This window comes from Mya arenaria, chromosome 13, assembly GCF_026914265.1.
Source record: "Mya arenaria isolate MELC-2E11 chromosome 13, ASM2691426v1".
NCBI lineage: Eukaryota > Metazoa > Mollusca > Bivalvia > Myida > Myidae > Mya > Mya arenaria.
In genome coordinates this window covers 39,167,340-39,191,671 of record NC_069134.1, presented here as the reverse complement: position 1 = coordinate 39,191,671, position 24,332 = coordinate 39,167,340, and the positions used below count along the sequence as shown (strand labels likewise).

The following is a 24,332-nucleotide window of genomic DNA, read 5'->3' as shown; positions in this document are numbered from 1 at the left end:
AATCAGTCAAATTGCTTTATTAATACTTCATGTATTCAATATTTTTTAAAAGTGCTTTAAAAAATCAAACATTCTTACAGAGTCAAAGCTTTTGAAAAATACATAATTAATGTGAAGCTATGCAAAATATACAAACATTTTTATTGGGTTGGACAAATGTTGACAATGTCAACTTTGCCCTCTCCTATTCTATGCCAGTGTCATAGCTACAACTAGAGTTCTTACAGAGATGATGAAAATCCCATATCTATTTTGAAGGGGCTAGACACCAGATGGTCCCAAAATGGACAAATACATTATTTCCACAAAACAAACCAAGAATTGTCAATATGAGCTAGTACGAGGCCAATAATACATCATTTTACTTAATTAAAATATTATTTTGTGGCTGTCTCAGCTGAGTTTACCCATTTAAAAATAGCGCATAATGTTAGTAGTGTATATTTAGCCTGTAAAAAACATGTGATTAGTACAGATACAATTACCAGCGCTATTTTTATAATTGGATGGGTTTTCGTGGTAGACAAACTCATTTAAATTTTAATTGGAAAAATATGCATAAAACTGTGATAAATTCACGTGTCATCAGCGATGTGATGCATCAGTCATTAAGATTAAATTGGTACACAATCATATCAAGTTTTTGACAAATTCTACTTCTTGCAAGTGGTAACATCTGGTGTCTAGTCCCTTTAAGGTATAATGAAAGTTTCTAATTGGCCAGTTGCACCAAGGATACAGTCAGGGCTGGCGGGTCGTATAGTGTATCCCTCTTCGTCAACCTCCGGCGCATTTTTACTGTCACCACTCTCCTGTGTGTCTCTAAAGTAAAGTAGGGGATACAGCAGTGGTAATTACATGCTAAACATCATCAACAATAGATCAAAGCAATATTAGTGGGACCTGTATTCTATGAAATGTGCTTAAAAATTATTGTCCACCTGGGATCATATTCAATATAGTTCTTATCCTTACCCTTAGACATGCCTCAGTGATTCTTTTCAGTTGATTGGTCAATTATTCTTACCGTCCAATCAAAACACTCAGATTCTACTCTTAAATTTAAGATTGTTCGTAGTTCTTAGTTCTTTATTGAATACGGCCCCAGCAATCTCAGTTGAAGAGTTGAGATGAGCGAAAGAAATGTATGTAAACAGAAGATTATTTTTCTGATACTTGGATGGCATGACATTGCCTGTTTAAACTGCTGTTAAGGTCACACCAAATTAATGTCATTCTCATTGGATTCGGTACTGCACTATTTTTTTCAAAATTTCGAAAATATTTTTATTTTTTCTTGGAACAGCTCTCTGTCAGCACCAAGAAAAAAAGTTCGGATACATTTTTTGAAGTGGGCAATTTTTCCTAATTATATGATGAAAATTAGCGAAAAATACACTTCCTTTTAATAATTGATGCAACCCAAATGATTGATAAAACACTTCTATCCATTACATTCCAAGTTAAGATACAATTTGACATTTCATAATCATAAAGCATTCAAATCAGATTTTAGCATGTCAAGATTTTAAGTATATTCCAAATGGTGTGACAATAAATATTAAATGCAGGATGAGAGCTTGCTCCTAAAAGTCCATATTAATATATATTTTTTATTTGCTTGCCTGGTTCTTTCAAGTGTTCAAGACATTAATTTGCTGCGGCTTAATTTACAATGAAATACAGTAATATTTTAAACTTAGGCCTAAAAAAAAAAATTATTTGGTTAGGGTTACATCCTTAAAAAAAATAGGTAGGGTAGGTAGGCCTTTTATTTTTTTTTATTTATTTTTTTTATTAGGTTTTATATAAGAAAATAATTTTCATCATTGGAGAATGGTGTTAAAGCTATCTTCTGTATAAGCATTTAAGGTTTAAACTTAATATTAAAAAGCAATTTAAAAAAAAACGAGATCTTTTTTTTTTTTCTTTTTTTTTTTTAATTTTTCATTTTTTTTTCAAATTGACTATAAAAACGGTAGGGTCGGCGCCTATTCCGTAGGTAGGGTCGGGTAACCCGAACCAAATGTATTTTTTTTTTTAGGCCTTATTAATAAGGAAGCGTAAATATAACACAATGGTTGCCTACATAGATTCTGAGTCTTTATCTTCTTTATTCTTCTTTGCCTTCTTTCTTCTCTTCTTTAAAAACCCTGAAAAGAAGGAAAAACAGAATAAATACAAATAATGGTCTTCTTTACAATTCTCTGAAAATATAACCTTACAGATTTATTGTGAATATCTTAGAATTTTTATTCATAAAAGCTGACAACATTTTTTCACAAGCTATATATTAAATTTTTATTTTCCATACATATAAACCCGACTTTTATTGCATTTAATTTAATTTTTATTTTTTCTATATCTATTTTAGTGTTTCTGGGATAAATCTTTACAAAAGACAACACAGATCTGTAAATTAAGCAAAATGATAGCCAGCCATGCTATAAGCCCATTTAATCCAATGATATACTGGCAAAAGTCTTATAAAAACTGAAATACTTCAGCCCAATGGTTTGCTAAAAGAAAAAGGTTAATTTGTTAGAAAATAAGCTAGCAATTTTATCATTGCATGACCATAATCTAACTGTGAGTTAAACACACAAACACTGTTAACAACATCCTAAACCGTCCTAAACCGTGTTAGTATTGTGACAAAAATGTCTTGTCCATGGTTTTTATAGTCGTCGAAATAAGACTTTTGGATAAAGAAGCCCAAATTAGTATACTATTCAGTATTGCTTGGCATCAAAATCTTGAACAAGCCCTGCTGTATAAAATTTAGAATTTAAGCAAGTCCGCAAGACATTTTACCAGTGCAGGGCTTACAGGCTCGTGTTAATTTCGACCACTGGTTGTTAGTATAAAAAGGGAAAAAACAAAGTGAAATATATATGTGACTGTTTCAAAGGGAAACATGTATGTGACTTTTGCAAGAAGAATGACCTAAGACATAGTGGTCTGAAAACATTTTTTATATATCCTTGTAATATTGTTACTTTTCACATTTTAAGCTGCAATCTCACAGATTCACAGTTTTAATTTTGATTTGATTTTTGTCTCAGAATCAGCTGATTTTGGCAACGATACCTTCAATTCAGTGATATTAAGAGAACCCACTAAAGAAAAGATCTCAATTGTTTTGAAAACTGCCAGATTTTTTTTTCTGAAAGTGTTATAAACGCTTTAAGCCATTAAACATCAATTATAATTTTCGAGTGTAAATATAAAAAACTGTGATCTGATCTTTAGTGAGCAGTCTTGAATCACTGGTTTCCAGACATAAACGCAAAAATTGGCTCATTCACAGACAAAAGGTAAATGGTTGTCAAAACGGTCAATCTGTGAGAGTGCACCTTTAAGTGAATACATTCACATCAATAATTTCTGTACAATGTATCACAGGTAAACTATGACCATACAAGGGTAAAGGCAGATCATACAACCTTAAAGGTGAGGAATCACTCGACTTAAAGGTGTATTTTCATATCTTTTTTGTCCAAAAATTATTTAGAAATTAACATCACTTAATTGTTTGTTTACATCAGTTGTGACCCATGGTGACCTTTGTCTGAACCCCTTTAAGTCACGTGATTCCTCACCCTGACCTTTCATGTACCCAATAAACCATAAATGAACAACACAGATGACAATTTCAGTCAAAAACTGCGGCCTATTCCAGTCAAGATCGTAATCATATGTGAAATTAACTCATACTTTGAAATATGTTTGTAAAATGTGAGCTTAAGCCAGTATTAAAGTTAAAAACAGAGTAAGGTTTATGCAAGAGTGAACTTTTTACCAACTGTGACTGTCCTGCATATTATAAATGTTGAAATAACAACTTAGATTCTTTATCAAAATGGAGCCCTTGCCCCTGATAGACCATATTCGTAAATTTGTGCGGTAATAAAAAAGACTGTAAACTTAAATTTGTATGATGATCATAAAGTTCAAAATACTGGCTTTACTTTTAAGGTGCACTTATTGATTATAAAGACTGTTTAAAATGTTTATCATAACATAAAAATAATCCAAAGCAAAAATAGCAGTTCCCGGTAAAATGTTATTATTAACAGTATCATAAGTAACAATTTCTTTTAACTAGTGGACAATTAAAAGGAAATTATAAGAAAATCTTATTGTTAATTACCATAAACATAGTAAACTTAGCAACCATCTCAAAATATAAAAAAATAAATAAAAGCGAACATTTTTTGCATGAAAAAAACCTGAAAACTATTCTCGATAAGTACAGGTAACTAGCAAACTAAATGACACACAAGAAAGACTTCTGGAAAATAAAATTAATATCAAAGATGTAACAATATTGTTAAGAGTAAGGCATAAATAAATAAAATTATACAACCAACTCAATCAAAGATAGATTGGTACCCCATTTTGTTAAAGCTGCACTCACAGATTGACCGTTTTGACATTTTTTATTTTTTGTCTTGGAAAGAGCCAATTTTTATGTAAATGTCTGAAAAGCAGTGGTGCAAGAATATTGACAAAATATCAAATCACATTGTTTCATATTTACGTATGACAATTGTTGTTCTATGGCTAAAAGCGTTACTAATGCTGTAAGAAAAATTAAAACATTTGGGCAGTTTTCCATACAAATAAGATCTGTTCTACAATGTGTTATCTTATATGCCTGAATAGTAGGCATTTATATTAAAATCAGCTGATTCTGAGGCTTAAACTAAAAAAGTAAAAACTGTCAATCTGTGAGCGTGCAGCTTTAATATTCAGGGATATAATTTAACACCATTTTTATTTTCTTGAAGAATATTCTTAGTATGTTAAATGTATCGGTTCTTATTATCAGTGTTCACATTTAGTGTAAGCCAGTGAGTGTTCGCCAATGTTATATAAATAAAGCGAAGATCTAAAAACAAGTCAACCAGGTACTTAAATTCATTAGTTTATATCAAACTGTAGTAAGGTACCGGTACCCATTCGACAGATTAATTGAAGTTAAATGATATCCCTGTTGCACCTTAAAAATCTTTCAGTAATATTAGATTCATTAAAATATCTCCATAACGAAAGGTTTTACAAACAGACTTGACAACACTAGCAACCTCATGCTACACTACTATTATCATATGTACGGTAATTAAGCATGCAAAGAAACTATCTCACAGACTTTTTTACTTGCAATGTAACCAGGCGTGGTACTCATAAAACATCCTTAGTCATTTCCTAACTTAAATCGTTTTATTAAATTTCCTTAAGTTTCTCACTTATCATATGATTTAATGACTTCTTAATATCTGAAATAATTTATTACCATTGGTCTGTTTCAAAATACATTAAAAATTAAAAACATTTTATCTAAATTTGACTATGAAAAATTTAAGAAATTGACTAAAGTTTAGAAATAACTTTTGAATACCGGCCCTGGTATACGAGTGTCTTCCACTATGATATTGTTACCCACTATTGTGATAAAAATATCAATCTTCAATTTTCAGCAAATTTCTCTCAACCTTTAACCCACCCAATATTTTATTTTCCAAATATCATCTCATTCAGTTTAAAGATTTGAATGTGAGCTGATTACAAATAAGACAATCATTCACTTTCAGTTAAATAGGGCAATAACTTTATAGCAGTACACAATGAAGTCTGTGAGAGGTTTCTGCTTTTGACAGGGAAATGGGGTTCCACTCCAAGAAACGACTCTATATTGACCTGCTCTGAAGACCTTGGGCAAGCCTTTAAACTGTCTTCTATACTTCAGTACTAGTTGTTCTTCTATACTTCATTCATGAAAGAATGTCAAAATTAAAAAAGAAATTTTTACTATCATACAAGTAACTGAAATTGTTTTTGAAAATTTCTAAACTGATAATGTTGACAATTTCAAATTATACATTATTATAATAATATTTAAATAACTGCAAGGCAAGTTTCAGAGCAGGTCCAAGCATTGACCGAGCACACAAAGAAGGGGATGTGCAGTGACACAAAGCCTTGTGCTCCAATCACACGAGCCCTGTGTCATGTGCCGTGAGGATTACATGTTCTAGACACCCGGAGTTTCACGCTACGACTCAGCGGTCCCGGTTGATCGGAGGGAATGGAACTGGTACTACCGCTCGAGTCTACAAATAAAACCACCATACACCCTCAGCTACAGATTTTCACCAGAGTTCAGGTATGGTTTGGGACACTCAATATAAGATTGGTTGTTCTAAACTTGTTTTCACGAATGTTTAGAAGTGCTGAAACATTTCTACGTTTAGACTGGTTTTTCTAAACTTGTTTTTATACGTATGTTTTGAAGTGCTAAATTATTTCTACATTTAGACTGGTTGTTCTAAACTTGTTTTCATGCGTGTTTTGGAGTGCTTAAACATTTTCACATTTAGACTGGTTGTTCTAAACTTGTTTTTTATGTATGTTACGAGGTGCTGAAACATTTTAACATTTACACTGGTTACTGTTCTAAACTTGATTTCAGGTATGGTCTAAAATAATATTATTTTTACATTTAGACTGGTATTCTAAACTTGCTTTCAGGAATAGTTTGAAACGCTAAAACTGTTTTACATTTAGACTGGTTGTTTAAAACTCTTGTACAGTCATAAAGATATCATTTAAATAATCAATCATTATGGACTTGTTTACAAACAAGAGTTTTGTACAACCAGTTTTATGTCAATTAAGTCAGGCCACTGCCTTTAAGCAACTTAAATTATTCCAAAAAAACAAATTAAGTCTCTGAAATATAAACAAAAATTGACCAACAAGCCTGTCACTTCTCTGCTTTAAAAAATCTAAACAAACCAAAAGACATATTATATGCCGGGAAATCAGGGCTTGTGCCATATTTGAACAAAGTATGAGCAGCTGATTATTGTTGATCCTGAAAATTAGCCAGGGGTCAGTTTGCAGGGTAAAGTAGATTAGATCCCTTTTGAAAGTGATTCCAAATCCAGTAATACTCATTTCAAGGTATTTCTTACTGCAAATATCTGAGCATTAACCCTTTGCATGCTGGGTAAATTGTCGTCTGCTCAAAAATGTCGTCTGGTTTATTCTAAATTTCTTTCAATTTACTTAAAACTTTGGGGATATATTGACTGAGTGGCAAACAGCTTGGAACCTGACCAGGCGCCGAGTTACTCGGCGTCTGGTCTGGTTCCAAGCTGTTTGCAAAGCCTTTAAAATCGCCATCAGCAGCTTAAGGGTTAAATAAACTTAACAACTGTACAATATTCTGAAGTCATAAGATTTTAAACCCGATTTCGGATTTAACCACAAATTCTACAATGCCTGTATCAAGAAAAATACTGCAAATACAATATATACATCTAAATTGGAATTAATCAAAGATTTTTGGTACTTTTACTTATTTCATAACAAAAAGTGAGCTAAAATTTGCAACTTATAAGGTGGAGTTTATACAAATAATTGGGATACAAGGGAAAATAATTTATAATAATGATATAACCATGCTTCAATGTGCAGTACATGGGGATTTATTATTGGAACCTTTGAAAAAGCCTTTAAAATCTCCTTATTTTATTTCTTTCTTATTAATTCATGTCAGAAAAGGAGTTTTGATGTGTTTATTTCTTTCTTCTTAATTCATGTCAGAAAAGGAGTTTTGAAAGCAGAATTTTTTGTCACAAGCAAAGGCAGGGAAAAATAGCAACCATTTTTAACACAATAACAGAAAACAGAACCTGAGTCTTAAATAAGGCACCATTTATATTAAATGATGATTTCTATATAGCAAAGAAAGTTACCACAAAAAAGAACCCAACAGGAAAACAAAAATCCATTTACACCAAGGGCTTTCCAAGATCATTAACTGAACAATAAGCAACACACCGAACAAATATGGGAAATGGTGGCAAAAAAAGACACTTACTCATAGCCTCTGATTGATTTTGAAATAATCAAAAACTTTGTGAAACTGTTTAGGAACCTGTATCTCACTTTTATATATATGACTTATAAAATTTGATTTAACAAATAATCAAAAGGAAAATTAATGCTATTAATGCTATGTGTAAATTATTGTAAGCTTAAAAGATTATTGACCCACTATTTAAAATATGTGATATTTTAATGAAAATCCTCTATTAGCACAAGTAGGAGATGGCCTCAAAATCAGTGCAAAATACCGTACCCGTAAATATAGCGGAATCTGTAAATACAAATAAGGTCAAACTCAATATAACCACGAATCAGGGTCATACAATGCCTTAGCTTTTATATGAAATAAAATGTCAACAACACAATAACAAGCAAATAAATTTCAAGCATGAAATTAAATATTTTTTTATAGTTATAACATTACGCAATAAATGACGGGACTTCCATTTTGCTTTGAACCTCTATCAACAATTTGTCCAAATGAGTCAATGGAAGCAAAATGGTAAAAAAATAAATAAATATTTTATTGCAATTCAATGAAAACAAATAAAAGTTGCGAACAAAAAATACATACAATTACACCTACACCCAAGAATAAAGCCAAAGTCTAATCATTCTCTTTTTCATACCCTCGGAAAAACCAAACTAAACAAGAAATGAAAACCAAGATAGCTATATATAAAAACCAAAATTGCCCAATTTTGCCATACCGGTAAAAAACCAAGTTTGCCCAATCTTGCAATGGAAACCAAGATCATAGCCCCATTTTGCAATGGACACCAAGTAAAGCCCAAATTTTGCCATGGAAACCAAGTAAAGCCCAAATTTTGCCATGGACATCAAGATTATTGCCCCTTTTTGCAATGGCAACCAAAATTATAGCCCCATTTTGCCAAGGAAACCAAGATTATAGCCCCTTCTTGCCATGGACATCAAGATTATAGCCCCTTTTTGCCATGGAAACAAAAATAGCCCAATTTTGCACTGAGCTAACTACATCATGATGTTAACACTTTATCCAGCTTTCCTATCCACTCAACAATGTGATACCAACAGTAGTGCATTCATGTGACCCAAACCAAACAAACATGTAGGGTGGTTATCCTAGTGAGGTAGCAGTCAACACTTTCCTGTCCCCATCATTAGACTGTTAGTACCATCACCATCAAATGCAAAACAATCAAGCCAACATGTGGTTTCAGCTTCTCAGGCCATGATAACTAACACTCTGAAGTCGGAGTTCAGACTCAGAAAAGTGCTTATCTTTAAATAGTAATAACAGCAAATTTCATCATTAATACTCACCTAGAAGGAAAGTTACATTGAAATGAACATTTGCAGTTCTCAACTTGAGTCTGAACTCAGACGGGAGACTGTTCGTAATCAAGGCCCCAGATTTCTATTAATTCTATTTCAGCCCACAGATTGCTATTTTTCTTCATCAAAAGAAGCGGTAACATTGATAAATTGTTAACAATGCATTATAAATGTACTTTGTAGCATAAAAACCACATATAATCGAATCAGTAACAACAGACCATACCACTTAATGCACATCCAAAAATTCACACAACTGACATTATGCCAAACGCATTTAAATATTAAGTCATAAAGCCTGCAAAGAATTTATACAAATAATGGTAAAGAAAACAGCAATGGAGTTGATGCTATCACACATTCATTTTTAATGATTTTTTAAAATTTATTTTTATGTTACGAGACATATAATTTCATCATATTTTTATCAAACTTAATAAACAAATGCAATATGGCCACGAAAAGCCCCATAAATCCCATTCAAACTTGTGCATTCAATACCACCCCACCTGAATGCCTCGATTCATCTATTCAGTACATGTACATACCTGCCCTATTCTTCTCGGAGAGACTGTCTCGTTTGTCATTGGGCGTGGCCTCAGGGGACATGGGGCGTGGGGCAGGTAGACTGGACAGGTCAGGCTCCACAAACTCCAGGGGGCCTGAAAACACAGGTGGGTGGGGTAATGTCGGTGCTGTGTGACAGTACATATATTTCAACAGTGAGGTTGGTGATATTTGGCCAATTAGCTCATTTTGAGGGGTGAAAGCAAAAAGGTTCTATCTTCTTCGTTATTAAATGTCACTTAGAACTTTTTCGCTTTCACTCCTCTGTTGCAAAGGCATAAATCAGCTTGTATGAACAATGCTTAAATAAAAGTACTGTTAGTATAATTTCTGCTTAGGTCAAGTATGTTCCTGTGGTAAAAATAAGTCGGTTAACATCAGTGCTATGTTCTTGAGATGAGTTATGTAATGTGAAATACATGTTTATAAGATGACTCAGCCTAATATGACTGAACAGTGGACCTCTTTTAACTGTCAGGACCAATTCGTCCTCATATAAACAATAACATATCTTTGATCATACATCAAAGGATGATACATTTTGTTAATGCCAATGAATTCAAGATGAGAATGTTAGAATTTGGCTGCTTTATTTGTTGTTAAACAGCTACTTAAATGACAGTTATTTTTAATTTACAAAAACCAATCTGAAAATATTTCGGAATCTGAAATGCATAGATAGGCATTCAGCTGCAAAGGCAATTATTAGGGCACGAAGAAATAACATTACTGCTGAAATAAAAGCCAGCTTTTTACACCATCTTTGTATTTTATTAAAATGTTTTGTTTGTTTTACATTGTTGTATATTTAAGCATTTGTCAATTATGTAATGCACAAGACAAGAATATTAGTTGAAAGAAAGCCCATATTCCCTTAATGCTTCTGTTCGAACAAAATAAAAACCTGAAATATAACCATCATTGCATAATTAACAGCAACTAGCATTCATGATAGTTAAAGAATGGCTGAAGAGGGTGGTTAGCCAATGCAGTGCAAAATTATTTTACAACTTTGCAAATAGCTCTGATTTTTGCACATAAGTTACAATAATATAAACGATAAACTTAAATTAAAATTGCAGAGAGTCCATATAAAATTCTCATTTGCCAAGTCTGATTGACCAATCAGCTGAGAAAAGATTTCAAGGTGCTGTACAGTCGAAGCAAGCATACTGGTCAGGCAATCCAGACACCCAGGCTTTACTTCTGGCAGCCGTGGAGGACTTTTGACTGCTACTATTTCTTTCTAGACATCATAAATCATACCATTGTATATATCTAAAATCTAAACAATACAAACTAAGATTCTGTTTTCGAAAATAGATAAAAAAAAACTTTACAATATTAAATTTCATAAAATCAATGTTAGAAACGTAATGTCTATGAAAATGGGTAATCCAAGCCATTAACTATTAGTCTGTAATATCAAATTTGACAACAATGTTTGTGCAGGGTGAGATTTTAAAGCTGCACTCTCACAGATAGACAGTTCTGTCAGTTTTATAAAATTTTGTCTCAAAATAAGCTGATTTTGAGTTTCAATGCCCTTAATTCAGTCATATAAGGTTACTTAAAATACAACAGATCTCAATTGTTCAAAACACGGCAAAAAAAATCATTTTTTTAAAGCATTAGTAATGCTTTTAGGCATAAAAAAACAATTTTCGACCATAACTATGAACTACTGCGATCTGACCATTAGCCAGCCTTCTCATACCACAGGTATCCCGAGTTTCACACAAATAATTGGCTCATTCCAAAACAAAAAATAAAAAAATATGTCAAAACTGTCAATCTGTGAGAGTGCAGTTTTAAATCAGTATATAGGTAATCAGAAACAACATAAAAGGAATAGGTATTAGTTTAACAGCTCTAACAAGCTATAACTCTTTGTCCATCTAGGGTTTCAGCTTAAGATTTATGAGAGGGTGCTGCACCATGTCTTTTTTTGGTACCACCCTTCTGTCATCATGGTGACCAACATGTGCACCCTTCTGCCTTCATACAAGGAAATGCTTGACTGTCAAATGCTTCTTTTGATTAGAACTTACAATCTGATTATAAATGCATACAAATTTTACATAGTTAACATTAGAAACAAATATTTCTTCAATTTAACATTTTTTGTTAAATTTATAATGTTCAAATTCCTCACATCCCCATACAATGTGCCCATTTTTCTCTTAGCCCCCTGTCCCTCTTTTGCAGCACCCTAGCCTTTCAAAAACCTGGCTAAAACCCTAGTTCTACAAAAAGGCTGACAAACCAACTACTAGTACTTTACAATACAAAATTTCAGGAGGATATAAAACTAAAATGAATTCACTGAAAAAATGATATTTCTAACAAATACAAGAAAACATAAAATGCGAAATTAAGTTTCAATTAATTTAATGACAGTTCCGATATATAATCACAGGGTTTGTTAACTTAAAACTTTACTGATCCAACTGAATCTGATTAAATTTATCCCTGACAGTGTTAACTGCACAAACTTCCATTTCCACAGACAATTGCAACAAAACGAAATACCACTTGTTATATAAAACTGCTGTACACAAAGATTGGGAATTACATTACCAGCCGGAATCATTACCTGGGTCAACTATAGGAACACCTTTGTACCATGCTGTTAACATGAAGAGAACAATATATGGTCAAGATAAACCAGTCATTATAATTATGCAAACCTTATTTCAAACCTTGATTTTTTTATAACAAAAACAAACATAACGTAATGATGAAAATCAAACAAAGCTGTTACTGTAATATGCACAGACAAGCTGTAAAAATTCCTGAACAAATGATTATTTAAATTGTTTTCATTTTGACAGCTCAGCGTAAGAAAGACATATCTCCAAATAAAAAATAAAAGGAATTACGTCTGTCTTTGTATGTCTGTATAAATTTGCATTTACAATCAGTTATTTGTAGATTTAGCTAACTAAATGAATATCTTGATGAAGCAAACCAAATTAAAAGCAAATTCATGCAGAAACGTGCCAATTGTAGGTATACAATATATCGAAAGAGAGAGAGTCTACCATGTCATTTACAATTGTACCTGTAAATTCCCAGGTACGAGGAGCTTAAGAATCAAGCAGAAACTTGCCACTTACTGTTAGAAATGTGCTTAAGAAATATATGTTAAATACGATTATATAGCAGGGCACTCCTAGTCTTCAGATAGGCTGATTATTTTATCTTTCATAATTTGGACACCTACGTGTTTTCAATATGCCAACCATCAAATAAAGGGAAGTTTATTAACTTGATCATACCAATAAAAGGTTTTTAACTTTATAATTTCTGTGGGAATTTTGGAAATAGGACATTTTTGTTCAAAACCAAGTGAGAACCTTGCTAAATGATAGATGTTAATTTAGCAGGTTTGCAGATATTTATGCAAAAATTTGCAATTTCCAAGACAAAAAATGAAAAGTTGAAAAAACGGTAAATCTGTGAAGAAATATATGTCAAATTTGATTGTAAAGAAGAGCCCTCACATCCTCCTAGTCTTCAGACAAGGGAATTATTTTTCATTCAAAATTTGGAAACCTACACAGTCATTGAAATTGGACTTTCGTTAGAACAAGTCTGAATTCTTATGTTATTGCTTGGCATCAATATTTTGAAAAAGCCCTGCTATAAAAAAAATCCAGAATTTGAGCGACCCGCAAAGCATGTTACCATTGCAGGGCTTGCAAGCCTTTGGGGCTAATTTTGACCTGCTGTCTACATGTATCATCAATTGCTAGAACAATCAAATAAAGTGAACTTCCTTTTGCTTTCTTTTTTGGTGGTGGTGCTTGGACACCATTTTTAATAGATCTAGGAGAACCCTGCTAAATGATGGATGTTAAAACAATGAAAAGCAACAACATGAAGGGCTTAAAATAGCCTTTAGATGTTGATACGTTTATACATGAAAGAACAAGTATTAGAAATTGTACAAAGCAATCTATTATGCTCATGTTAGATTGCTGGTGACAAAAAAGGCTCGAAGCATGTCAAGTTACAATTTTCAGGTTAATTGTATGAATCAAATTCCAATATATATTATAAAGTACACAGTTATTATTCCTCAAGGAATAGACTTGTACAATTCAGCTAACTATTGATTAACGCGTGGGCTTGAACAAATTCTATACATTTTCGAATTTACTATGTCTGCCATATAAGCTGAAGACTATTATAAAATAGGTTTTATAGGGACTAGATACCAGATAGTCACAAAATCGGCAAATACAGTATTACCTCAAAAAAAGGCCTGAAATTGTCAATGCAAGCTAGTCGGAGGCTGATACCTTATCATTTTACATGGTTAAATTAATAAACACAACAATAATGTTTCTGTCTCTCTTTCTCTCTGTGTTTCCCCGTTTTAAATAGCTCATAGTGGTTTCCCAGCTTAAATCATATCTGTTTGTGAGTACAGATAAATATAACGACGCTACTTTTAAACTAATTGGTATTTACGAGGTAGACAAACCCAGAAAATTTCGAATTGGAAAAATACGCAAAAACTGCAAAACATAAATGTGACTTTAGGGATGTGATACATTAGTAGGTAAGATTCAATGCGTTGTACACAACAAAATCAATTTTATGGTAGTTTTGAAAATTTTCTTTTTTTGTTGCAATTGTATCATCTGGTGTCTAGTCCCTTTAAAAGTGAACTTCAATGCCAGGGTCTTCTAGCATAAACTACTCCAGACATACCTGGCTTCTCTATCCCTGTTGACTTGGCCTCTATAAATGTTGTTAGAAGTTTTTGAACACTGAGACTATCACAGCTCGCTCGTAACTCTTCCTGGGCCTGTTAGGGAGAATATTACATGTTATTATGTTGTTTTCTACAATTAAATGGAAAACACTGCTATTACTTGATATTTTGTAAAATAACATGAAATATCTTCCGCGCCAAGAAACCAGTACTTGTAATCCTTGCCTCTACTTAAGTAAAACTTGGTTATTATAATAAGAAACTTTCAATCTAAGGCTCTTTAAATGCTAAAATCCCAATAGCTTCAGTGGGGCTTCTCCCCATCTGAGCCCCCACAAAGGAACTGCCCTTGACCCATAAGGGGGCCTACCACGGCCCCCTTAACCCTTGGCGGACAACTTTTCAGAACCCAGTGGGAACCCTGAGAAAGGTGGACCCAACATGACTTAATTTTTAAAGCTTTGTAGTGATAAAGCCATGGTGATTTTTTATACAAGCTCAGTTTTATTTTTCATTACTATTAATAACTGGAAAAAAAGATGGAAATAATACTTGCCAACAAAAAAATCCATGCTAGACATAGTATTTTGCCCACATATCTATATTCTTGAAATAATATACCAAATAGCATCATTAACACTAACATATCATTATTACCACAATTTAATCTCATTTAAATAAATGACATCAAGCCAGTCAAACAAAACAATGTGAAATTCTTACTAGGGACCACGAATATGACACCAAGCTTGGAGAAATATCGACCACTGAGAAAACGATGAAATTTTATATAAACATATAATAAAAGAAAATTGGTCCTTTTAATCCAGTTCGAACCTACAAGAATATCGAGCCAAGCAATAAGGAGCCAACTAGTTTTGACTGTAATTAATAAGACAGCCCAAGTTTTAGTTTAAAGAAAGAGCAGTACCTGTCCGAAGCATGCATGTTCGTTCCGCAGAGCACGTGCATATGTGTCCACAAAGTCTTTCATCTGACAAATGTGTTCCTCTTCTAGCTCTTGGAAGCGCTAAAACAAACAGGCTGGGGCTTGTAATAACATAAAGGGGTGGTGTGCAAACAGGGATGTGATTGACCTAGCAGCTGAAGGGCTGAAACCATTTCGGCCATGAGTTCTTGAGGCACTTTTTTGGGTCAAAAGCACACTGCCTTAGAATCAAAACTGGCTTTTTAGAAGCTCTTTTGAGGGTTCTTCTGACTTGAAATTTAAACCACACAGAAATATCAACTCTAACAGCCTAAAGCACTCTAGTAACTTTTTAATCAGTAAAAAAAAAAAAAAAAAAAAATTGGGGGGGGGGGGGGAGGGGGGTGTTCCTGGGACATTAGATCCGCGGATTTCCGCGAATCCGCAGACAAATCACATCCATGGCAAATAATTCACCATTCAAAGGGAAACTTAGACAAACCTAAATTTGTCAGATAATTTGTTTATAAAACGTTTTCATTACAATTATTTAGTTAAACAGAAGAAAAAAAGGATTTCTTTTTAAAATCACCCTGTGAATTTGTCATAAAATTATAAAACGTTTTCATAACTATTTTTTAGTTAAACAGAAGAAAAAAACGGATTATTTTTTTCAAATCCATGAAAATGACACAATGACATTTCTTAAGTGAAGTCTGAGTTTGATTTATCTGCAAAGGTGTGGGTAATAAAAATGGTAATCTTTTATCCCTTTATAAAGTGATTCAGATAAACACTCATTCACTTTTTTAAATTACTTGTATGATTGTAGTTAACAGAGAAATGGCAAATGCTAAATATATGCTGTAACTGCAATGTACATGTATTACTCACCGTGCACGAGCCCACCATTTTTGTCTGGAAATCTTCTCGTATTGTTGCATACTTATCTACAAGGTTCTTATATTCTTCCTCTGCAAGCACAAAGTTCTCAACCAGTTATTATCGTTATGAAGCCATATTTCTTAGAATTTGTTCAACATTTTAAAGGGGTATATATATATATATATATATATATATATATATATATATATATATATATATATTTATATATATATATATATATATATATATATATATATGTGCTTTTGTTGCATTATTCAATTATAGGCATTCATTAAACAAACATGTATTTTCTAGTATAGGAAAAAAAATAAAATGATTAGGTTAGGGTTTCATCCTTTTCCAAAAACAGGTAGGGTAGGTAGGCTTGTTTATTAAGCTTTATATATAAAAACATTATTGTCATCATTGGAGAATGGTTTTAAAGTAGTATTCTGTATAAAGCTTTTAATTGACATATTAAAACAAACACTATATATAACCCAACCAAACATTTTTTTAGGCCTGGAGGTATTTGGGCTTTTATAATCTTGGGAGCAATATATCCAGCGAACCAAAATGAATTCATCATTGGAAACTTTTGTCTTTGACATTTAAACATTAAAAATCATGATCAACTATATATTGAACATAAAAACAGAAAATTCCTTAACTTAAGAACTTAAGCTGTACTTACTTGCTTTTTTGTACTTTGTTTCTGACTGGAAAAAAAATCAGAATGATTATTATTTCAATATTACTATGGACTGATTATATTCACAATACTATCAGAAATACCTTGGTTGAGATAACTATTAAAACAACAGCAATATCTTTTATCTATACTCAACCACAAAAGATAGTATACAATTTCCGATAATTTTCATTCTTGGATAACTTTGTCCATGAGGGTAAACTTTCTGTATGAGGATTTTTATATTCATTTTTTAAAGCAACTTTTCCTCTCACTAATCATGCCCAGTAATTATTTTGCCAATTATTTACAAAGATGCACCCCCCTTCCCCCAAAAAAAGCATGATTTGAGTTATTTCTTGTTGATGTAAATGAAATTTGTCCCTAAAATTAAACAAAACAAATAGTTATTCAAAGTTATTGATCCATGTGTAAGACAGTATCACGTCCATTGCAATGAGAAATAACTTTCACATTAAAATATTTCAATTGCCACACCATTAGAAAAACAATCAGTTATAAAAACACAGCATGGACTTTCTTCAAATTAAACCATGAAACAAATCATCTCCTACCTTTTCTATATCTTTTGGCGAAGCACTTTCTCTTTTCAACCGCTCCAGCTCCAAACATCGTGTATGATATATTTCTTTTGCCTGAAAAAACATTGGATTGAATAAACAGGATACATTATGCTGTTTCATGTTTAAAGTGAATAAATAGTGTCAAGATGGAGGAAATTGAATGTTCAAGTTTGGATTGAACCATATTCTTTTAACACAACTATTAACTCAAACAGCAATGGAGACATTATTTACAATACATGTAAGATTAACATATATTCTACGAAGTCAGTTTGAATGCCTGTGGATCTGAATTACCTTAGTTTTAGTTTATACTAATATCTTTTAGTTTGATTGTGACGAAAGCTAGTAGCTTATAGAATCACTCTTGAGTCTGTTTCCTGGGTAGAAACCAGTAATGGTGTCCATTTTGAGAGGCCGTGAGAAAGTACTCCTGGTAGGGATTGAACCCACAACCTCTTGGGTGAGAGTTGAACATCTATACCAGTAGACCACTCTCACCCTGGCGGGGATCAAACCCACAACCTCTTGGGTGAGAGGTTGACATCTATACCAGTAGACCACTCTGACCCTGGTGGGGCTTGAACCCACAACCTCTTGGGTGAGAGGTGGACACCTTTACCGATAGACCACTATCACCCTTCAATTACCTTGTGCAGAGCTGTGGTGGTATTCTGTATAGACTGTACAACCTCCAGGGTGCTTGCCTCACCCTCCTTCATCTGAAATGAATTATCAGTTACAGTCTAACGCAACGTTTGCATAGTTTGTCAGGCTTTTCTCTTGGTCCTGAATCGATTATCATGCATGGATGCCGCTTGCATCATTTTTAGAAAATATTTTTAAAAAATTCATTGTCGCCATAAATTCATGATTTTGTGGCAAATGGCAACAATGGTGAACGCCAACAGGGCGTCTGTATATGCAAGCATGAAAAAGGTAAACATATAGCTTTCTCAGAGAAGAAATACTCAAACATTACCTTCAAAAATATATAATATTGTTTATAAGTTACATTATTTCTATCGTATCTTACATAAAGCATTCCACAGACTGTTTATGAAATCAAACACATACTAGCAGTTGTACATAATTGGTCTATTTCCAATATCAACAATCATTCAAAGTAATCAGACATTACTATGTTCTGGACCCATATGCAATAGCAGTGGTCAAAATTAGCACAAGCCTGCAAGCCCTGCACTGGTAAAATGCTTTTCAGACTTGCTCAAATTCGTGGTTTTATACAGCAGGGCTTGTTGAAAAATGTAATGCCAAGCAGTAGTATATAAATTTGGGCTTGTTCATGTAAAAGAATAATTCGATGATTGCAATAGCTTCAGATTCAATACAAAACGTTGATTCATAATCTGATGATCTGAGAAGCACTAAATACTAGTCCTTCACACTTACAGATTTGTGTTTCTTGTGCTGCTCATCGTTATATCGGACGATGTCCTTCATCAGATCAGACCAAGTGTGAACCAGCTGCATGTGTAAGCTAGCCAACTTCTCTGATAAAGTCTTCAACACAGTCCAGAATGGAGCAAATGTGCTGAAATAAGAATACAGCGTAACAGTTTTAAACAAACATTTGTTACAAAATACAATTAAAACACTACATGTATGTTGCTTTAGAATGCATGGACCTTTTACTTACTCACCTTAAGTATAAATCAAAAAGGTTTTGAAATTTCAATTACAAACACAGTGATAATTAAAAAAATAATTCATGCAAATGTCTGTGTGATCATGAATTTTCTATGTACATCAACATCAATAAAAAAATAACATGTTCATTGCACAGCTGCAATTCTTTAAAATTAAAAACAAACCGTATCCACTTCTACCGGGTATTTTGCCAAAGTAAAATCTGAAATCTTGCTGTGACCTGAGTAAATATCCCATTTTAAAGTCTTTTTTTTGTGAGACATGTCTAAGTTTTGACCTCAACCATTACTTACCCAACTTGCGAGTTGTTGGCAGCCACCTTGGCTAGCTTAGTGAGTAGTTTGCTGTATGTTTCTTCCACCTGACAACTGAAATGAATAACCGAGACCTCTAGCATTGGTTTATTAATATTTGTTACAGTTACTGCATGATTGATAAAAAACTTTTTGCAGGGCTTCATCAAGTTGAAAATTTATTTATCATATTCAATTTTATGTAATATCCATTTTTCTTATGCATTTGGAACATTGCAAATTTATGCAAGGGATCCTTTATTGGGTCATACAATTATACTACTTTTAGTACTTGAACATCTTCAGTAACACATGCTTAAAGTTCTTTAACACGACCATTGTTGACCATGTATGGCATACAAACCTTTCCCGGAGAAAGTCCATGAGATCTTTTGAGGAGGTCTGGCCATGTTTCATGTTATGATACAGAACATAGAAACCATTGTTCTTCCCTCCCTGCAAAAAGGAAGAGATATAAACAAAATATGGATTAAATCAATGCTTTAGCTTAAGTTTTTACAAATATCTGAACATTCTAGATTTTTACGTCATCATACTCGCCACAGTAATGGGTGATATAAAAAGTACTATTTATCCTTTTCACAAACAGTAATACATTTTTTCCCAAACACACATAAACTGAATGTCACTGACAAGCACATGCCCATTTTACATACCTAACATTAGGTTGGAAATCAAGTTAAAGATACCTGAAGAAACATTCAGCCAAGGAGTCGATAATGTGTTTCATAACAATTTAAACTCTGAATAGCTTACAATATCTTATATATATCGGGACCAATCTTGGCATTAAAAATCACTGTGCTGCATTCTTCATTGAATTAATGGCAGCGAGTATGGATGCCACAAGACTGCCAACATATAATAAAACTTAAAAAGAACACATGGGAGTCTATTTATATTGACTTTTCTTCATGCTAGTCAGTTGTGAAGACATTGATGGCATATTGCACATGTGGTCTACTTAGCAGCATGTTATTAGGATAGATATTGGAATAACATGAAATGTATGTGATAACCCTTTTGCAATTGTCCAAGGCAAAGTTTAAGTTGCCTCTAGTCCACCTAAATGGCCGTCAACCAGTCTTTTGACGATTTTTAGACTATGGCAGACTGGTGACGTCCACCATCCCAGCAAAAAGTAGCAAACAGGCCTTGCGCAGAGGATCCTCGCGGCCACAATTTTTAAATTATCTTTGTTATAAATTCAAATTTCTACGAAAATATCATTGCCTACTATCAAACACACATTTATTTATGTCATTATGCCGAAAAACATGTTCAGATACCATAATGCACTTACATGCATCGATTGTATCCATTAATCTGTAAATCTAGGACAAATCTGACAGGTTGTGTACATGTATGAAACGGGGTAGAGGATTTCGAATATTTTGGTCGTTAATAGGCTCGGTTAAATAACACTATTAAAAATGCAACCATTTCAATGCGCTGAACGCTTACGTGTTTGATGGGTCAAGTTGGGAGAAGTTGATGATGATGATGTTGGTGATGATGATGATGATGATGATGATGATTAGGTATCACCATTTTTGAACACTGTTGCGTTGCTCTGCACAATACATAGAAAAGCGAGGATAACTGTGACTGCGCACAGGGTTAACAATCATTGACGGATGGGTACAAATTTATTCGATAAAAATCAACATGTATAAAAAATGGTGGACTGCTACGCTCATTTCGTGACCCAGAGTATATTTATATGAAAATAACGACTCTAACGACAAATCCAACCCAGTTAAGATCACTTTCAGGTACATTTCGAACAATTATATCATTACAGTGCTCCAGCTAGCCCTTTTTTCAATGGCGCAGCGCCCGTGCCCCTTTTCTTACCGCCCTGCCCTTTTTTTGAGTAGTGCCCTTTTCACAAATACTCTATTAGGGCCAATTATTCCGTTAGTGCCCTTTTTACTATTGAAATCATTATGAAAGAGCAGCAGCTCTTAATCTGCTGTCATAATTTAGACAAATTACGTAATACTTATGATAATAGTGATCCCGCTAGGTGTCACCATGCCCCCATTGTCTGCTTAAAATATGCCGTACTGCCCTTTCATCTTCCCATGTGCCTTGTCCAAGTCATATGACAGCTAAGTGTGTATTTGTGTAGTGAGCAGACGACCTGTGTATTCATAATTGGTCATCTTCTAATCCAATAATTAGGAAGAGCCAAATACGGGAACATCGGCAGGAGGCGGGGCTATTTAATGTCAGCCAATCAGAATATACATTGAGAACTCGTTCATTCAATCATGAAAGTTCATAAAATGCGATAGAAAATGTGAAGGGATGGTGAAAAGAGTTGTTAAGCACAAATCTTCAAAAATAATTGTTAATTGTATTGTACCGATGATACTCGCCATTTTAATTAAAAATTGTTGATTTGAAGCAGACGGTCACTGCCGATTTGTAAACATAAGAGAGGTGGCGCTGACACAATCAAATACATCACCTTTTCAGTAAAAGTTTTGAAAGTTAATTTCTAAAATATTCATGATAAAAATTTCTTTGTTACCCACAAAAATATGTTGATGTTTTATGTAGCATTTATTTACCATGTCCACGATCTTGTCAAAATTCGCCGAAACCGCCATTTTGTCAGAACATTTTTCGGAGTTATTTTATCAATGCTCTGTTTTATAAGTGATTTTTTAAACCAGGGAAGTTATTTTTATTGTCATTTTATTCTAAAACATCAGCATATTAAACATTATTTTACCAAAGACAATCAAATAACAGCCAGGCTGAATGTAACATTCGTACCCAATCGCGATCGTACCAAACTAAGATTCGTCTCCAACATATATATCTTTTTTTGTATCTATTTATTTGAGTGCTTCAAATGTTTAACTGTGTTTGTTTTTTTCTTCATTTTACATAATTTTTAGGAGAAATATGTGACATTGCACTAAAGAAGACTCCAGACAAGTACAATCATACTACCACAGACAAAAAGACAAATTTTAATTTTGATATTAAAACACACCCTTCTAATTTTAGAGAAAAAAACAACACCATTTTGTATAAGTCTGAAAATCATGAAAAATGATTTAAATTGAGTATGTAAACAAAACAAATTCTAGGGGCAGACCCCCCCCCCCTTAAAAACAACAAAAAAACAACCTTGTGACAGGGATTGACCCCTCCCACCACCACCCCCAATCGCCCCTACACGACTCATGTAGCTTGCCCTTTTCAAAACTCCACCCTGCCCTTTTCAAATCCTGGCTGGAGCACTGCATTATTTTTCAACATCGATGCATAATATTACTATATATTCTTTCGCCCAGTGTTAAATGGTAGAGAGTTGTAGCGTTACAGGGATACACATGAAATGTCAAAATAATAAAAAAAGTATCCCTGATCGCTCATTATTGTAGCTAAAGTTGCCTCTTGGTTATTGAAGCTTTTTTAAACAGCTGTTGAATACAAATAATCAGTTAAAAATCATTTGCAATTCCCTATAGGATCAGATAGAGCGTCCTGGCAATTATGGTACATAATTTAATGCAGATCCTTGTATACAGTTTAATTGCCATAACGTTAGTGAGTAAAGCTTTGAGTATGTGCCTTCCTGACTGTGCAACATTCATTTTTTTCTCAAATTGACAGTTGATAAATTGCATGCACTGACGTGAAAATCACTAGTTCAATATACGACAGATAAGCAGACTGCAAAAATGTTCATGCCACGTGAATGTGAATAATTATTTTAGATTTCCAACTAAATGATACAAAAACAACACTCGACAGGTGGGTGGAGTTCAACTGTCAAATAAAAAAAGTCTATTTATTTCGATTTGGTTAGGTTCAATTTCGATTGCATTTATTAGAAAAATCATTAAAAGGTTATATACCCAAAAGCTTTCAGGAAAAGATGCCATTTTGTAGTAAATTTATCCTAAACAATTCACATCATCAAAAAATGGCGTTTGCTTGTTTTGAACAACTGCGCATGTCAAGCTCGTACTTCCTGAATGGATAAAACTTTGCACCGAATTTAACAGGGGCGATACTATTTCCCGGTCTCTTCCAGTCTCTGTTTTCAAAATTATATAGTAGCAATCGGCCGTGATTGAAAAGTTGTCCCACAGTTATTATTATTATTATTATTATTATTATTATTATCATAGATAGATAAAGTAGATAAATACCAGTATAGATCTAAATATATAGATTATTATTATCATTATTACTATTATTATTATTATTATTATTATTATTATTATTATTATTATTATAATCATTATCATTATCATAATCATCATAGATAGATACAGTAGATAAATACCAGTATAGATCTAAATAGATAGATTATTATTATCATTATTACTATTATTATTATTATTATTATTATTTTTATTATTATTATTATTATTATTATTATTATTATTATTATTATTATTATTATTATTATCATCATCATCATTATTATTCATGATTGACTTTGCTTACCTCATGCATGAAGACAGATTCAATAAAATATTATTAGTAATAATTTTGTGTCTATCTATAGATAGTTTTGTCCCTACATAGGAAATGTCAGATGTATTGTAAGTATGCAATTGTAAATAATCTCATGCTTTATATGTGTCCATAATGTATGTTTGTTAGTTGTTGTTTTTGTTGTATTATAAGGCTATATTTCTCTTCAGCAATGGAGGATAAACATAATAACATGAACTAAACTAAATTATTAATACGACCATGTCCTTACTTTCTATAA

The 24,332-nt window shown here is 32.9% G+C and overlaps 1 protein-coding gene across 5 annotated transcripts in view; it reads right to left on the bottom strand.

The window, feature by feature from the left end:
- The window catches only part of LOC128213355 (F-BAR domain only protein 2-like), a 37,423-nt gene extending 13,854 nt beyond the window's left edge, over positions 1 to 23,569 (bottom strand). For 2 of the 5 annotated variants that reach the window (XM_052918967.1, XM_052918968.1), the window contains exons 1-15: positions 23,464 to 23,569; positions 19,926 to 20,017; positions 19,562 to 19,636; positions 19,011 to 19,152; positions 18,248 to 18,319; positions 17,589 to 17,669; positions 17,017 to 17,041; positions 16,332 to 16,411; positions 15,441 to 15,539; positions 14,506 to 14,602; positions 9,765 to 9,878; positions 8,153 to 8,170; positions 6,033 to 6,116; positions 2,090 to 2,153; positions 740 to 822 (exon numbers count right to left, since the gene is read on the bottom strand). In XM_052918967.1, coding sequence (XP_052774927.1) covers positions 740 to 822; positions 2,090 to 2,153; positions 6,033 to 6,116; positions 8,153 to 8,170; positions 9,765 to 9,878; positions 14,506 to 14,602; positions 15,441 to 15,539; positions 16,332 to 16,411; positions 17,017 to 17,041; positions 17,589 to 17,669; positions 18,248 to 18,319; positions 19,011 to 19,152; positions 19,562 to 19,636; positions 19,926 to 20,017; positions 23,464 to 23,490 — 1,153 coding nt within the window. In that variant the 5' untranslated portion in view covers positions 23,491 to 23,569. The remainder of the gene's footprint in view (positions 1 to 739; positions 823 to 2,089; positions 2,154 to 6,032; positions 6,117 to 8,152; positions 8,171 to 9,764; positions 9,879 to 14,505; positions 14,603 to 15,440; positions 15,540 to 16,331; positions 16,412 to 17,016; positions 17,042 to 17,588; positions 17,670 to 18,247; positions 18,320 to 19,010; positions 19,153 to 19,561; positions 19,637 to 19,925; positions 20,018 to 23,463) is intronic. The other 3 variants (XM_052918970.1, XM_052918969.1, XM_052918971.1) reach the window with 3 other exon arrangements.
- Positions 23,570 to 24,332: the final 763 nt, after the last annotated feature.